This window comes from Scyliorhinus torazame, chromosome 12 (genome assembly GCF_047496885.1).
Source record: "Scyliorhinus torazame isolate Kashiwa2021f chromosome 12, sScyTor2.1, whole genome shotgun sequence".
Lineage (NCBI taxonomy): Eukaryota > Metazoa > Chordata > Chondrichthyes > Carcharhiniformes > Scyliorhinidae > Scyliorhinus > Scyliorhinus torazame.
Window position 1 is genome coordinate 17,277,463 of NC_092718.1, and position 18,002 is coordinate 17,295,464.

General features: G+C 51.6%; 1 protein-coding gene across 1 annotated transcript in view; it reads left to right on the forward strand.

The window, feature by feature from the left end:
* Positions 1 to 2,220: 2,220 nt before the first annotated feature.
* Positions 2,221 to 18,002, forward strand: part of coro2ba (coronin, actin binding protein, 2Ba) — a 241,835-nt gene continuing 226,053 nt past the window's right edge. Inside the window, exon 1 of the mRNA XM_072470477.1 lies at positions 2,221 to 2,705. Within this exon, the coding sequence (XP_072326578.1) occupies positions 2,691 to 2,705 (15 nt within the window). The 5' untranslated portion in view covers positions 2,221 to 2,690. The remainder of the gene's footprint in view (positions 2,706 to 18,002) is intronic.

An 18,002-nucleotide genomic window follows, 5' to 3' on the forward strand; every position in this document is an offset into this window, starting at 1 on the left:
GAGGAATGATAAATCACCTTTTCTCATCCACAGTAACTGGACACACCCTGCATAGACAACCGAGGCCCAGTCTACTCTCTCAGGTGGACATAAAAGATTCGGTGACACCACTTGGCAGGGGAGCTGGAGAGTTCTCCCCAATGTGCTGGCCAAGCCCTCAATCAGTATCGCAGAAAAAAAACAGGTAGATCTTTTGATCATCTCATTGCTGTTTGCGAGAGCTTGCTGTGCACAAATTGACTGTCACAATTCCGACATTAAAACAGTGGTTACATTTCAAAAGTACTTAATTGCTTGTAAAGCACTATGGGATGTCCTGATGTAAATAAAGGCTCTTGTACATAAAGAGAGGCCTTTCTTTTATTTACCCAGCAGTGAGCCATTGGGAGTTATAATTTCCTCGACGATTAAATCACTTATCGCTGTAAGTGTTGTGGGAACTACAAGAAATTTCTGTCATGAAGGTGAATGAGAAATGAATGAGAGAGCGCCTGCTAAATGGCCCTCATAGTCCGCAGTAAAGAGTGGTGCACATCTTAATTCCACGGTAGCACAGTGGTTAGCACTGTTGCTTCACAGCTGTAGGGTCCCAGGTTCGATTCCCGGCTTGGGTCACTATCTGTGCGGAGTCTGCACATTCTCCCCGTGTCTGCGTGGGTTTCCTCCGGGTGCTCCGGTTTTCTCCCACAAGTCCCGAAAGACATGCTGTCCGGTGAATTGGACATTCTGAATTCTCCCTCAGTGTACCCGAACAGACGCCGGAATGTGGCGACTAGGGGCTTTTCACAGTAACTTCATTGCAGTGTTAATATAAGCCTAGGATAAAAGCTAGGTTTACACAAGTTAGGCACGCTACAGCCTTCCGGTCTCAACATCGAATTCAACAACTTCAGATGATTAGCTCTACCCCACCTCGGCCCATTTGTTTTTATCCCTTTTCATTTTAACTGTCTTTTTCTTGTCTTTCTTTATATATATTTATACCCCCCCCCATCTTATCCACCTTTCCTTACCATTTCTCCCCTTTGCTTTTCCCGTCCCCACACTCCACATCTCCATCTGTCACAGTTTACCCTCTGATTTTAGTTTCTCTGCTGTTTGGCCTTTCACACCTATTATTCTCTCTGGGGACTGCCATTAGCACTCTTTTTCCTTGGTTTTTGTGGCCATTAGCAACCCGTTTCTTTGGGTTTCTGCAGCTATGACTCATCTTTCCTTCTCTCTCTCCACAGTAAAAATATCTCCCACTTTCTCTGCCTTTTAGCTTTGACAAAGGGTCACCTGGACTCGAAACGTTGCCTCTTTTCCCTCCCTATCGATGCAGCCAGACCTGCTGAGATTTTCCAACATTTTCTCTTTGGTTAATGTAAGCCTACTTGTGACAATAAAGATGATTAATTATTATTAATCTCAACTGGGAAAGTATTACTGTTTGTTTTTGAAGGAGTCTTTTGAAACCTCGATTTGTGGAGAAGTTCTTTCCCTCCCTCCAACTCGGAATTGCTTCACTGAACAATGTGACAACCAAAACTCTGAGCTCTCCTGGGGAACAGCAGTCAGCGGTAGAGGCCACAATTGGGCAGACAGCTGGGCTGCCCACAAAGAAAGAGCAGCACGGTAGCATAGTGGCTAGCACAATTGCTTCACAGCTCCAGGGTCCCAGGTTCGATTCCCGGCTTGGGTCACTGTCTGTGCGGACTCTGCACGTTCTCCCCGTGTCTGCGTGGGTTTCCTCCGGGTGCTCCAGTTTCCTCCCACAGTCCAAAGGTGTGCAGGTTAGGTGGATTGGCCATGCTAAATTGCCCTTAGTGTCCAAAATTGCCCGGAGTGTTGGGTGGGGTTATGGGGATAGGGTGGAGATGTGGGCTTGAGTAGTGTGCTCTTTCTAAGAACCGGTGCAGACTCGATGGGCCGAATGGCCTCCTTCTGTACTGTAAATTATATGATTCTATTATTCAGGGGGTTGGGGAAGAGAGCCTTCGCTCGCAGCAGATTGTGACATCTCAGGAGAGCCATGGCCGGGCAGCCTGACATGCTCCCTCCAACCTTGTGGGCACCCTTCACCTTCAGACTGAGCCTGGTGTCAATTATTAATCCGGTGCACTTTATTCCACTCGATGCAGCAGGTTAAGACTGCAGTGTCTCCAGATTGTGTAACCCTGCTCCCCCCCCCCCCCCCCCCCACACACACACCACACACACTGCACTGCATCACATGCCCTGGGTTGGAAGGAAGGAATGTTGGCTCTCTGCTGCCTCTGAGCTATCCACTCCACCCCTCATTTCCTGGGCTCCTCGGAGCTCTCACTGGAATTGCCATTGTTAACAGGCAGAGGAAAAGCTTTTCACAGATCTGGCAAACGCAGAGCCGTCCACTTCCTGCACGTTTCTCGCTGTTAGACACACACAAGCTCTCTCTCTCTCACACACACACATTCTCCTCCCCGTGTGAACATTTCTCCAGTTCCCAGTCTCCCTCTCGGGGCAGCTCATCCATTCTAAACGAATGCTGACATCACAGCCATCAATAAGCTACATTAGGCTGGCTTAATCAGATTGGGAAAGAGTTCCCCCGCTTCCTGGATCCTCGCTGCAGCAGCACCGGAGAGAGGGATCATCCCTGTTCCTGCAGGACCATCTCCTTCTGTCTGCCTCCCTCCTGTCCCTCCACCTCCAGCAATCATTTCTGTATGACTGTCACAAAGGTAAGGAGACTGCAACCGACCAACGCGCGTTTCTATTGATGTCTGATGTCTGTATCCATTTAATGTATCCACTTAATGTATCCATGTATGTATCCATTTTTGCTCCATTGCCCCCAGACGCTGAGTGCTGGGCACTGCGGATGTGGATGCGGTGAACACAATGCAGGGGAAGCTGGACCCCTGCACCCCCTCTCCCCCACCCTCCCCTGGCCGGGCGGGATGCTGCACAGGGTGCCAGCCAAGGTGGGAGTCCAGTGTGCCCCCCCCCCCCCCCCCGTTAAAGCTGTTTGTGGCATTTGTTGTACTGTAAGGAACGGGCAGGTGTCAAAAAAAGGGAGGTGCGAGTCAGTTAGTGAGGCTGGATTGTACATGGGGAGGTTCTCCGACAATTAATTCACAGCATCCTTATCTGGCAGCGTTGCTTATCACTGCATTGCCAAGGAGAAATCAAAGCCATGTGTGAGTTTGTGCTGCTGGACAGAGGCAAGAAATTAAAATGAGTCATGTTGCTATTCAAATCTGTCCTCGTCATTCAATTTTAATAATAATCTTTCTTCGTGTCACAAGTAGGATTACATTACTAACAATGAAATGAAATGAAAATCGCTTATTGTCACAAGTAGGCTTCAAATGAAGTTACTGTGAAAAGCCCCTAGTCGCCACATTCCGGCGCCTGTTCGGGGAGGCTGTACAATACAATGAAGTTACTGTGAAAATCCCCCAGTTCACCCCCACCCACAGTGTGAGTTTTCCAGTGGCCGGACTCAAGTGGAATGTGGTCCCCGGATGTTGAGGGACTGCATTTCCATAGCGCCTTTCACATCCATGGGAAAGCGCCTCTAAGTCAGCGTTGCAGCCGGTTACCACACTGCCTGGTCCTGCAGCCAGGTCCTGCAAACAGGACTGAGATAAAAGGGAGGATGGGGGGGGGGGGGGGGGGATGGGGGGCCAGTTTATGTGTGTGCCGAATTCTTGAGTCCAGCCTTCCATGGGGACTTCCAGCACAACCTGACCAGATACTCACGCTTGGTGATACTGTCCTTTTAAATATTTGAAAGAGGGCCCACATGATTTACTTTGTTATTGTTGTAACTCTTGTTTTTCAAAGTAGGCTGATGTGTGAGTTCAAATTGCGCACACGGGAATGTAATGTGGACACAGCACATAGAATTTACTGTGTAGAAGGTGGCCATTCGGCCCATCGAGTCTGCACTGGCCATGGGAAAGAGCACCCTATGTAAGCTCACACTTCCACCCTATCCCCGCAATCCAGTAACCCCACTAACCTTTTTTGGACACTGAGGGAAATTTAGCATGGCCAATCCACCTAAGCTGCACATCTTTCGGGACTTGTGGGAGGAAACTGGAGCACCCAGAGGAACCTCACGCAGACACGGGGAGAACGTGCAGACTCCGCACAGACAGTGACCCAAGCCGGGCAGCATGGTGGCGCAGTGGTTAGCATTGCTGCCTCACAGCGCCGAGGTCCCAGGTTCAATCCTGGCTCTGGGTCACTGTTCGTGTAGAGTTTGCACAGTCTCCCCGTGTTTGCGTGGGTTTCATCCCCACAACCCAAAGATGTGCAGGATAGGTGGATTGGCCACGCTAAATTGCCCCTTAATTGGAAAAAATTAATCAGGTACTCTAAATGTATATTTAAAAAAACAGTGACCCAAGCCAGGAATCGAACCTGGGACCCTGGAGCTGTGAAGCAACAGTGCCAACCACTGTGCTACCATGGACCTCACTGACATGACCCTGCCTACCCACTAGATAGGTGCCGTGTGGTGTCAGGATATCCTATCTGTCTCCATTAGGCCCACCAGAGCTGGTGCCAGTGGGAAAATGATACTGCTGAGATCCAGACCTTCTGTCTGTCAACAGAAGTCTCTGTCTGGACTGGGGCATCCTGGGGAAGGGCTGGTGGCAGGAGTAGATTACAGTTTTTAAAAAACCATCTTACCTGCTTTATCCTAATTGACCTTGGAACCCCCGATGTTCCATGCTCCAGTTTTTGCACATAATCCTGGCGATTTCATCAAATAACTCCAACCACCCTGCCTTTCAAATCGCTCATTTCTCCTGTGTCCAGTGTCACTTTAATAAACAGTGGGCTGGATTCTTCAATTCTGGGGCTATGTCCCCACGCTGGCGTGGGAACGGTAGCGTATTATGCCAGAAAAACTGGTGCAAAATGGCCACCGATTTCCCGTCTTTCTGGGTGCTAGCAGGACGGCAACGCAGAGCAGCCGGCTCTAGCCGCCCATACGCCCTGGAGAATTGCCGGGTCCATGGCCGTGCTTGCACACGGTGGCGGCCTGCAGCAGCCACACCATGCTCCATGGCGGAGGCCGCTCGAGGACCCGGCCTGCGAAATAGTCCCCACCTTCGGCCGGCTCGCACGTCCCGGACCGCCCCACCACAGTGCCCCTAGCCCTGAATAATGCCCCCCCCCCCCCCCCCGCCCGTGGATCAGCCTTCCCTCGACTGTGGCAGCGCTGGACTGAGTCCGCAGCCGCCATGTTGAGTTCCCGACCATGAAACCACACGTGCCTCGCGCCGTCGGGAACTTGGCTGGTCGGGGGCAGAGCATCAGTGGGTGGGCCTCAGGCAATGTCCTAAGGCCGTCGATACGTGGCGCGGTGTGCGAGTACACCGCTTTGGCGGGGGGGGGGAAACATCGCAAAAGGGGCGCCCCCCCCCCAATTTGGTCGCGAAATGTGATTCTCTGGCCGTTCGCTGAACGCGATTTCGGCGACCGTAGACTTCAGCCCAGTAACTTTTATTTTAAATAAAGAAAAGAGTACTTTTTTAAAAATCCTGAATTGTTTGTTGGAATCTGTGGAAGAGGGCGGTGTCCGAGAGATTAATCTTTAATTCCTGGAAACTCCGGGGAAATCCTGCAGGGTTGGCAACAGGCAGCCACATTTCCTACAAGTGCGACTTTTGTCCCCTCTCACTGCTGCAATCAACTGGTTCCGTTGAAAGTCAATGGACTTTTGGCCCCGGCCACAACAGGGCCAGAAGATCCCGGCCTATGTTAGGCAAGGGATCCAAGCTTACCGGGGGTAGCTGGGAATGTGGAACTCAACACAAACAGATCAGCCATGACCTTGTTGAATGGCGGAGCAAGGCTCGAGGGGCCGAATGGCCTACTTCTGCTCCTGTGTCGTACATTTGTATGTTTTTGGAGGGGCCCACTGGAGTTGAATGCTACAAATTCTCGGACACCCACACAGTGGGGAGGCCACCACTCCAAACTCATTTAACTGCCTCACGGGCCTGGATTTACAACAATCAAAGTCTCCACCCTGACTTCCAGATCTTCCAAATTCTGGCCATGGGTACAACATTGGCATCACAATACATTTGGTCTCAGGCGGTATAAAGATGTTTGCACTCGTGGGTTCCGCACACTTTGGTGAGAGAAGGAATCAATAGAAATGGTGTCAAAACGGGCTATTGGGGGATGATTTGACCACAGGCCTTTGGGGCTGAATGACCTCCTCTTGTTCCTAAAAGCAGTGCAGTGTGCAATTTTGGGTTGGCTAACTGAGTGCCGCAGGAAGAGAGAGAGAGAAACAAGTTTCTCCTACTCAATTCCTATATGGAGCACTGACAGGGCAGGGGTCGAATACTACGCTGCTTGCAAAATCCTGAGCTGATATGGCAGACAGAGGGGAGACAAGACAGAAAGGGAGTTTAACAAAAAAACAGACTTGACATTAGAAAATATTGTCGGGGAGTGTGTGTGTGTGTGTGTGGTGGTGGTGGGGGGGGGGGGGGGGGGGGGGCGGTGGCGGTGAGGGGGAGATCGGCCACAACTTGTGTGCTGTGTAGTTTAAATTGTCCTTTCTGAATGAATTACAATGTTCCTATAGCAACCAGAGCAAATGTTCTTATTCATTCTCAGGATGTGGGTGTTGCTAGCAAAGCTGACATACCCCAACTGCCCTTGACAAAGTGGTGCTGAGTCACACTTTGAATACAATTGAGTGGCTTGCTGGGCCATTTCAGTGGGCTGTTAAGAGTCAACCAAATTGCTGTGGGTCTGAGTCTCAGATAAACTAAATCGGTTAAGGACAGAGGTTTCCACCCCTAAAGGCATTGATGGATCAGGTGGGGTTTCATCACAATCCACGGGCGGGATTCCCCGAGCACCCCCCCCCCCCACTGGCCGGGTCAGAGAATTGGCGGGGGGCGGCGTGAATCCCGCCCCACCACTGGCTGCCGTATTCTCCGGCGCCGGTTTTCGGGCGGGGATCATGCCGCGCCGGTCGGGGGCTGTTGGCAGCGGCCCCCCCGGCAATTCTCTGGGTACCGATGGGCCGAGTGGCCATCGGTTTCTGGCCAGTCCTGTCGGCATGGATTGGACATGGTCCCACACGGCGGGTCCTGGCAGGTGTTACGCTGCTTCGTGTAGCATAAGCTGCCTCCTTGATGTATGCTTTGACAAAGGAAACTCCAGACTATGAAATGAATTCAACTTGTTTATTGAACTGTTAACACAGTTCTCAAATGAGTTCGACTCTGTGCTAATCTAACTGTAGTAACTCAGTCTAACTGTACCAGCCTGCTCTCAGCCACGTGTTGGGTGTGATGCTGTTGATCAACCCTGATGTATTCTCTAGATGTCTGTCTGTGGAAAGAGGCAGAGCGTGTGTGCCCTGTCCTTTTATATGGGTTGTGAAGTGCCCTCTTGTGGTAATGCCACCTCTGGGTGTCCTGATTACCCATTGGTTGTGTCCTGTTGTAATGACCCATTGGCTGTCTGTCTGCATGTCATGACATCTCTGGTGCTCCCTCTAGTGGTTACTTAGTTGTAGTGTATTTACATTAACTCCTTGTGTATATACAGTGATGCATATCACCACAGTAAGTTGTCTGGGGGACACGGGGGGCTCCCCCACGGTGGCCTGGCCTGCAATCGGGACCCACCAATCTGCGGGCGGGCCTGTGCCGTGGGGCACTTCTTCCCTCCACGCCGGGCCCTGTAGGGCTCCGCCATGGCCGGCGCAGAGAAGACACCCCCCTGCGCATGCGCTAGAATACGCTGGCCTGTCTGCGCATGCGCTGAACCACGCCGGCGGTTCTGCGCATGCGCTAACTTGTGCAGTCCCTTCGGCGCCGGCTGGCGCGGCGCCAACCCCTCCGCTGCCGGCCTAGCCCCCGGAAGTGCAAAGATTTCCACAACTTCCGGTTGGCCCGACGCCGGAGTGGTCCGCTCCGTTTATTACACCGGCGTCGGGCCATCGCGCGGATTCGGGAGAATCCCGCCCCAGGAGTTTCATGGTCACCGTTACTGATACTAGTTTTTCATTCCAGATTTATGTCATTCAATTCAAATTCCTCAACCGCCTTTGGTGGGATTTGAACTCGTGTCTCCAGATTATTAGTCCAGGCCTCTGGATTACTAGGCCAGCGCTGCAACCAATGGCCCACCATCCCCAGGAAATAATTCCCTCCTGTTGATAATATTAGCAGAATTATGGCAGTGTGTTGGCTTCAATGATTGACAACAGGAATGATAACCATTCTTTCTGGACCTCCAGCCCTGTGTCATACCAATTATTTGTCCATTGAATTTGGCTTTGGTAAACCATCAGAATTGAAACTCAAAGTTTTACAAAGGTTGTAATCAGAGTGCCTGATTCTTAAATGTCCTTCTACTTGAGTGTTTCCATGCTGCACCCCTCATTCAGGTCGAATGCTCCAGCTTTTGGACTTGTTAACTAGTTGAATCTATCTCAATAGGACTGCAGGGCATAGGGGAGTGGGATGGGGATGGTGGGGGAGCCAGATGTAGCCTTTGCCGCAGTGGGGGAGGTTAATGAAGAGAAGGTTAAGCAGGCTTTCGTTGAATTGGCCTTCTGCCAATCAATTGCGGACAATGCAGTCATTGATTCATGAGTGCTCTTGGCTCGAAACTGGATGCATGGTAGAGACTGGACTAGGAGGGAATGCGGCAGAAAATACATTTTCCTGGGGCAATCGACTTTTTTCCCATGTGGAGTAGGGTTGCCAACCCTCCAGGGCAGTCTTGAATCAAGCTGTGAGCAACCTGTGAGAAAATTCAGAGGAGCATTTGAAAAATGGTGGTGCTCATTCTGTCCATTAGTTATAAAAATGCCAGAGGCTGTTTTGACCAACTGGGGTGATTGCAGGCAGGATGTCATGTTGATGAAAGCGCCTGGCATACATCCAAACTGGCAACCGTATTAACTGACCCTCGCCAAATGTGCCACAATGCTTTCAAAATGTTATTTTACTTAAATGTAACTTCACTTAGTCCCACTCCTTCAATTTTTCTCCATAGCCCTGCAACTCCTTTTGTCCTTCAAGTATTTACTTACAGACTGCCGATCAACTTAAGCTCCATTTGCAAGTCCATCTCTTGTATTTTCGCACTGGAACAATTTCACATGACCTCGGCAAATGTAGCAAACTAATTTACTCCTCTAGCCTGACAGGTCAAATCGGTACATCACCAAACCATAACCCAGAGTCTGAGATTTCACATTAATTTTGTCCTCTTAGTGAATCAATAGCTAAGTCCAGGAAATAGCTGGAATTAATGGCGCGCTGTGTAAGAACACATTTTCTCATCTTGCCTCTGCTTCTTTGGTCAATCGCTTGAATTTGAGTCCTTTGGTTGTCAGTCCTTCAGCCTTTGGGAACAGCTTCTCTTCATTTACTCTGTCAAAACCCTTCACGATTTTATACACCTCAATCAAATCTCCTCTTATATCCTTCTCCGCTCTCAGCAGAAACTATCCCCCGGCCCAGCTCTTCCAACCTACCCACGTAACTGTGAATCCCTCATCCCTGGTACCAGCCTAGTAAATAGTTTCTGTGCCCTCTCCAAAGCACTCACATCCTTTTTAAAGTCTGGTGCCCAGATTTGGACACAATTAGGTGTCAGGAGCAGGATTCTCCTTCCTGCCAGCCGGCCAGTAGGGTTTCCCATTGTGGGCAGCCCCACGCTGTCGGGAAACCCCGGGTGCGGCCACGCTGCCTGGCGCAATGGAGAATCCCGCCGGCGGAGAAGCCAGCCCAATGTTTCTTTGCAGCGGGAGACGGTGCACCATTCGCTGGCGGCGGGATTCTCTCCGCCCGCCACTGGAAATGGAAATTCCCATCGAAGGCCAACCCACGGCCCAAAGATTCCCAATGCCAGCGAACGGCCGATAGTTCAGCTGGGGCTGAAAGAGTGTTTGGTATCGCTTCAGCCTAACTGCGTCTTTTTGTTAATAAAGCTTGTGCTTTACCAACTGCCTTGTTAATCTGTCCTGCTGCCCTCAACGATTTGTGCACAGACGTCCTCAGTTCTCTCTGTTCCTGGCCCTCACCCAGTGGCCGTGGGTCTTGAACTGGGGGCAGGTGGCATGTGGCAGATGGCGGACAGCACCGGGTGGTCGGAGAAGATGGAAGGAAGACAAAGAAATCCTCTTAAAAATCAGAGAAAACCTTGATTGGATGGAACCGCGCTGTGTGTGTGTGTGTGTGTGCTGTCTATGAGAGCCCACCATGACGAGAGATTGGATGGTCACGATTCAGTAAATGGCTGGCACAGTTTCATGGCACGGACTGCCCCTATTGTGGCACCAAATTGCCAACCCGAGTTGGCTGATCTCCTCGACACCTGATGGAAACAAAGAAAAAAAATCATATAACCCATCGTGTTGAGAGTAACCAATATCAATTTGATAAAGACTGTAGCAACACAGAGGATGTCTGTACCAACTCTGACAGGAGACTGCATTGCAGGAGGAGTTTGGAATAGAAAATCGGGTTGGCACGGTGAGATGAAGAGGGGTAGGCAGATGCCCATGTGGAGTTTAAAAAGTAGCATAGACCAGTTGGGCTGAATGGTCTGTTTCTGTGGAGCACATTCTATGTAATCATTTACATGTTTCTGAAGGTTGCAGGGCCTGTTGAGCAGGGTGGTTTAAAAAACATGAACAGAATCTTGGTCTTTATAAAGATCGGCATAGAGAACAAAAGTGGAGGACGTAAGGCTAAACCTTTTCAATTCACTGGTTAGGCCTCAGCTGCAATATTGTGTTCAGTCCTAGCACCACACTTTAGAAAGGATATTGCGGTGGTTGTCCCTTTAAGAGCAACACAGCCGGGTGAGGGTCACATGGCCTGTGTGACCCTGACTCTGCTGTGTTGCCCTCAAAGGGGCAATCGCCATAGATGTCAAGGCCTTTGGAGAGGGCGCTGAGGAGATTTGCTAAGAATGGAATCAGGGATGAGTAACCTCAGTCACATGGAGAGACTGGAGAAGATGGGATCGTTCTGCTTCGAGCAAAGAAGGAGGGGAGATTTTGTTTAGAATGATGAAGGATTTTGATTGAGTAAATGAGGAGAAACTGGGTCCATCAGCAGAGGCTCGGTAATCAAAGAGGCACAGATTTAAAATAGTTGGTCAGAAACACCACGTGGCGACGAGGAAGAAATGTTGTAATTATCAAGTACTGCCTGATTGGGTGGTGGAAACAGATTCAATCGTAATTTTCAAAACAGAATTGGATAAATACGTGAGTGATGTGAGCTTTCTTTTTTTCATATACAGGAGGTGTTGGCGCTGGCTCTCTGATTATTTCCCATCCCTAGTTACCCTTCAGAAGGTGGCGGTGAGCTGCTCATTGAACCGCTGCAGTCCTTGAGGTTAGGTACACCCAATGTGCTCTTAGGGAGGGATTTCCAGCATTCTGACCCAGAAACAGTGAAGGAACGCCGATATATTTCCAAATCGGGATGGTGAGTGACTTGGGGGGGAACCTCCAGGTGGTGGGGTTGCCAGGTATCTGCTGCTCTTGTCCTTCTAGATGGTAGTGGTCATGGGTTTGGAAGGTGCTTTCTGAGGAACCTTGGTGAGTTCCCTGCAGTACATCTTGTAGATGGTACACACGGCTGCCACTGTGCGTCAGTGGAGGGTTTGAATGTTTGTGGAAGGCGGGCTGCTTTGTCCTGGATGGTGTTGAGCTTCTTGTGTGTTGTTGGAGCTGCACTCATCCAGGCAAATGGGGAATATTCCATCACACTCCTGACTTGTGCCTTGTTGATGGTGAACAGGCTTTGGGGAGTCAGGAGGTGAGTCACTCGCCACAGGATTCCTAGCCTTTGACCTGGCGTTGTAGCCACCGTATTAATGTGGCTAGTCCAGTTCAGTTTCTGATCAATGGTAACCCCCAGGATGTTGATTGTGGGGATTGAGCAATAGTAATGTCATTGAATGTCAAGGGGAAAGGGACTAATTGAATAGCTCATTCAAAGATATAGTACAGGCTTAATGGGCTGAATAGCCTCCACCCATGCTGTTATCATTCCATAATATTCTTCTGAGACAGAGTAGAGTGTTTTACCTTGCTTCTAACCAGCGTTGAGTCTATTCTCTGAGGCTGGAACTTTCCAGCCCCCTCCCCATAATCATAGATCATAGATCATAGAATTTACAGTGCAGAAGGAGGCCATTCAGCCCATCGAGTCTGCACCGGCTCTTGGAAAGAGCACCCGACCCAAGGTCAACACCTCCACCCTATCCTCATAACCCAGTAAGCCCACCCAACACTAAGGGGCAATTTTGGACACTGAGGGCAATTTATCATGGCCAATCCACCTAACCTGCACATCTTTGGACTGTGGGAGGAAACCGGAGCATCCGGAGGAAACCCACGCAGATACGGGGAGGATGTGCAGACTCCGCACAGACAGTGACCCAAGCCGGAATCGAACCTGGGACCCTGGAGCTGTGAAGCAACTGTGCTATCCACAATGCTACCGTGCTGCCCACTAATGGGTATTCACGCGACAAAGATGGTTCACCATTGGCCGCCAGTGGGATCTTCCTGCTCCACCATTCAATGGCAATTTGCATGGCTCACCCACCCAGCTGCTGGGGAACCTGCGGCGGGCGGCTGGCTTCGGTGGGACGCGGAGATGCCGACGTGGAAAGAGTCGGGGAAACCCTGCCCTGAGCGTCTGCACTTTGATTTGAACAATTAATTTATAGAAAGAGTAAAAGCAAAATACTGCAGATGCTGGAAATGGGAAATAAAAACAGAAAGTGCTGAAAAGCCCAGCAGCATCTGTGGAGAGAGGAACAAAAACTCAAAAGAGTTCCCAAGAAGAGGCTTACGCGACTTGAAACGTGAACTCTTTCTCGCTTCCCAAACGCTGCCAGACCTGCTGAGGTTTTTTCAGCACTTCCTGCTTTTATTTCATTAAAGAAAGAGGGCTGAATTCTCCGTCTTCGGGAATCTCCGTTTAGCTAGCAGCCCGGGGTTTCCCGACGGCGTGGGGCTGCCCCACAATGGGAAACCCCATTGACTAGCCGGCGAAACGGAGAATCCTGACGGCCTGCTGTATCAAAAATCTGGGGTGTGATTGTCCGAGCCTCCGCACCGAAATCGCGCTCAGCGCGGATGCGGAAAATGGGCGTCAAACCCGGGCTCGGGTCTGACGCGCCGGCAATCGGGCGCGTGTGGTCGACGCCGCGCCGGTCGGGGGCTATTGAAAGAGGCCCCCGCTGCAATTCACCGCGTGTAGTTGGCCGAGTTCCTACCGGCGTGGTTCTCTCATGGTTCCACCCGGCGGGAATTCGGTGTGGCAGCTGGGGGGGTGGGGGAGCGGGGGATCATTCACGGGGGGGGGCTCCATAGACATGTTGGGGAATTCCTCTCAGACGTTGAAAGGGAAGTGTCTACGTGGCAATCGCCCAGAAGCCGCTAACTTCCTTTCACTTCTCCTGCACTCCGACCCTGGGCTTCGGAGAAGGCTGTACTGCTTGGATCTCGCCCGTGCGGATTCGGAAGGTCGAGAGACAGGCACAGAAGAAATTGCCTCTGAAGAATTGGGCACAGAGTGGCAATCTGGTTCTGATTGCCAGTCCCAGGACGTTAGGGCCCATGTCTGTACAGCAGAGTAATTATTTGGCTGGAGCAGTTGCTATTAACTCGTCTAATATCTGATGCAGCCTCTACATCATATTTGCCCTCTACAAATGGTGCATCTATTCCATACCAATGGCTTGTGGATGTGGCTCCGGGTCTGTGGCCGCGCAGGCGCACGGCGATGACCTGCAGCGGTCGCGCTGTACAACATAGCGCTGGCTGCGCGACGACCCAGCAGGGGGACAAATAGTGTCCTCCTGGACAGCCCCTCACCACCACTTGGACACCCCCCACCAGTCCCCCCAGCCCCCCCCCCCCCCCCCCCCCCGCCCGCCTCCACGAGCAGCACAGCTCCTGCCCGACTGTGGTGGTGGTGGACACAGTCCACAGCCGGACACATTGGGTTTATGAAATCTCAGACCACACACGACCCGCGCGGTCAGGAACGCGGCCCTTCGGGGCGGAGCATCGGGGGAGGGCCTCAAAGCAATGCGCTGGCGCCGTCGCAACGGTGTGGGGCACGCACCTCGATGACACCGATTTGGAGGGGGCATCCAAAAAACGGCACCAGCCCCGATTCGGTCGCAAACGGGGATTGCCGAATACAATTTTGGGGTTAGGCAGTGGAGAATCCCGACCTAAGTATTTTCATGGCAGCAATCACAAGTTGCTCATTTTATTCTCTTGGGATTTTCAAACTCTTCCTTGCACCTTTTGCTCCCAGAATTTAAGAACATTATGATGAGGGGTCGAATATCTGGTCACAAATCTTCCAGGCATGAACATTTTCAGAAGACACTTCATTGTCAGGTTGGAAGACCTCGATTGTTAACGTGCAGGATGTCGTCTGAAACACGGGTCAGACTTCTTGCGTATGCAAATCGCCGGCTAAACATCAGTCGCAGAGTGGAGAACCTTAGCTTTGACTGTCAGGGAGCCGGGTTAGTGGGCAAAACAGGGGGTTCAGTGTCAGGGTTGATTTTGACTTAATTTCACTGAATCTTAGTCCTGATCTTGCTCAAAGCTATTTTGCCACTTGTGCGATCAGTGAGGATGGCAGCCATTAAAGATGGAAAACTACTTCTCCCCATAGTCAGCATGGCTTTGTGAGGGGAAAGTCATGCCTCACAAGCCTCATTGAATTCTTTGAGGATGTGACGAGACACATTGATGAAGGTCAGGCAGTGGATGTGGTGTATACGGATTTCAGTAAGGCATTAAGGTTCCCCATGGTAGGTGTGGTGATGGTCCCATCAGTAGGCACATTCAGAAAGTTAGGGGTCATGGGATACAGGGAAATTTGGCTGTCTGGATACAGAATTGGCTGGCCGAAAGAAGACAGCGAGTGGTAGTGGATGGAAAGTATTCCGCCTGGAGGTCTGTGACCAGTGGTGTCCCGCAGAGATCTGTTCTGTTTTTTTTTTTAATGACTTGGATGAGGAAGTGGAAGGGTGGGTTAGTAAATTTGCCGATGACACGAAGGTTGATGGAGTTGTAGATAGTGTTGAGGGCTGTTGCAGGTTACAACAGGACATTGACAGGATGCAGAGCTGGGCTGAGAAGTGGCAGATGGAGTTCAACCTCGATAAATGTGAAGTGATTCATTTTGGAAAGTCAAATTTGAATGCTGAATACAGTGTTAAAGGCAGGATTCTTGGAAGTGTGGAGGAACAGAGGAATCTTGGGGTCCAGATACATAGATCCCTCAAAGTTGCCACCCAGGTTGATAGGGTCGTTAAGAAGGCGTATAGTGTGTTGGCTTTCATTAACAGGGGAATTGAGTTTAAGAGCCGCAAGGTTTTGCTGCAGCTTTATAAAACCCTGGTTAGACCACACTTGGAATATCGTGTCCAGTTCTGGTCGCCTCATTATAGGAAGGATGTGGATGCTTTGGAGAGGGTGCAGAGGAGATTTACCAGGATGCTGCCTGGACTGGAGGGCATGTCTTTATGAAGAAAGGTTGAGGGAGCTAGGGCTTTTCTCCCTGGAGAGAAGAAGGCAGAGAGGTGACTTGATAGAGGTGTACAAGGTGATGAGGCATGGATAGAGTGGGCGCGAGTTACATTATCGGGGGTAACTGGATAAGTATTTGCCGTAATAGTTCTAAAAGTAGTGAGAGTGGCAGCTGTGTGATTACAAAGGAGAATCCCTTTTTAAAATCCGCAGTTGGATATCCTATTGAAGATTAGGATGTCCAGGCATTGTAGGCAATAAAATCAAAGTTTAAACAGTACTTGGGGATTAGATTACGGTTGGATCCACAGGTATTGTCCATGAATCATACTTGTATCCTGTTTCTGGATAATTCTCTTTGCTTTGCTGTACCCTGTGGTTGATCAATCTCAGTATATTTGGCGCCAGTCGAGGATTAGAGATGGCCTTCATTGAGGTGCATGAAACGACCATTATTTGAAAAATAGGGCCCGACATTATTCTGACGCCGATGTAATATCTTACATGACTCATGTAAGATCTTACATCGCTCAAACTAGATGTGCAGAAGGTTTTACTGCCTGTGCTCGAGGCAGCTGCAGCCTCAGTCACTGGGCTTCAGTTACATGTGGCCTCAGCAATCTTGGCTTAGGGCAGGCTAAGCAGAAAATCAGCCAGGCCTGCTGTCACATGGGGATATCAGGAAACCTGCGGCTGAATTTTACCATGGGCTTCGAGACCCCCAAGTTAGTCCCCTCCAGCCCGCAGTGGGACCGGCTCAGTGATTTTACCGCTAGCGGCCTCCTGCGGCCTACTGAGAGCCAGCAGCTTGGAAGCCTGAGCAGTGCCAGCAGAAGAGGCGGGAGCTTCAAAGGATGTTTTCCCTGCTGATTGGAGGGAAAACCCTTCTGGTGGGGGGGGGAATGTTGGGGCTACAAGGGTTGTTTTCCTGCCCAAAGCCCCCTCCTGTGGGCTACGGAGTCTTCAGCTTCGGTGGTCCCTCCCATCCCCCCCCCCCCACCTCCCCACCCCCCACCCCCAGAGCTTCCGCAGGGTAGCCGCCACCATGAAGTTGGTAGTCAATGTGTCTTACTGCTGCCCCTCTGCTGGGGAACCTTCTCAGTGGCGGGCCTGTGCGGGGAAGACATCCCAGTGCAGTTCCCGCTATCTTACTGGCCTCCCCATCTCTGTTCCTGTCGCTTGGGGTGAGAGTGCGGGGGGGTTGTGGGGGGGGGGGGGGGGGTGAGATGCACAGATGGTAAAATCCAGAACCCAGCCCTTTGTCTCTGCATTGTTTGTGTGCACAACAGAAGAAATAGAATCAGCTGCAATATTTCTTCCTGGATGAGTAAGAGGTTGACATTTATTGCTCAGACTCACATGGATATGATGCTGGAGGGGGGCAACTCGGCCGTCCTTACCCAGTCTGGCCTACAAGTGACTCCCGTCCTGCACCAATGTTGGTGACTCTAAACTACCCTGAGAAACAACAGAGCCTGCCAATGGCCATATCAAATCACTACAAAGCTTTTCAGTGGCTCAAGAAGACCCACCACCGCCACCGCCGCCATCACCACCACCGCCACCACCGCCGCCACCACTATCGCCACCGCCGCCACCGGCATCACCACCATCACCACCGCCGCCACCGGCATCACCACCATCACCACCACCGCCGCCACCATCGCCACCGCCGCCACCGGCATCACCACCACCGCCACCACCGCCCCCACCATCACCACCGCCGCCACCATTGCCAGCGCCACCACCGCCACCAGCATCACCACCATCGCCAGCACCACCGCCATTGCCACCATCGCCATCATCACCGCCACCACAACCGTCACCACCGCCAGCGCCACCACCACCGCCGCCACCACCATCACCGCCACCACCATCGCCACCATCGCCACCGTCACCACCATCACCACCATCGCCGCCATCGTCACCGCCACCACCACCACCGCCACCACCATCGCCATCGTCACCACCATCACCACCACCATCGCCATCGTCACCACCACCAACACCGCCACCACCACCGCCATCGCCACCATCACCATCGTCACCACCATCACCACCATCGCCGCCATCGTCACCGCCACAACCACCACCGCCACCATCGCCATCGTCACCACCATCACCACCACTATCGCCATCGTCACCACCACCAACACCGCCGCCACCACCGCCGCTGCCACCACCACCGCCACCACCACCATCACCACCACCACTGCCACCACCGCCGCCACCACTATCACCACCACCGCCATCACCATCGCCACCACCACCACCACCACCACCATCACCACCACCACTGCCACCACCACTATCACCACCACCGCCATCACCATCGCCACCACCACCACCACCACTACCGCCACCACCACCACCACCACCTCCGTCAGAATCTCAGAGAAACATGGGACTGGCAGGAAATGTTGACATTGTCAGCGATGCCAGAGAA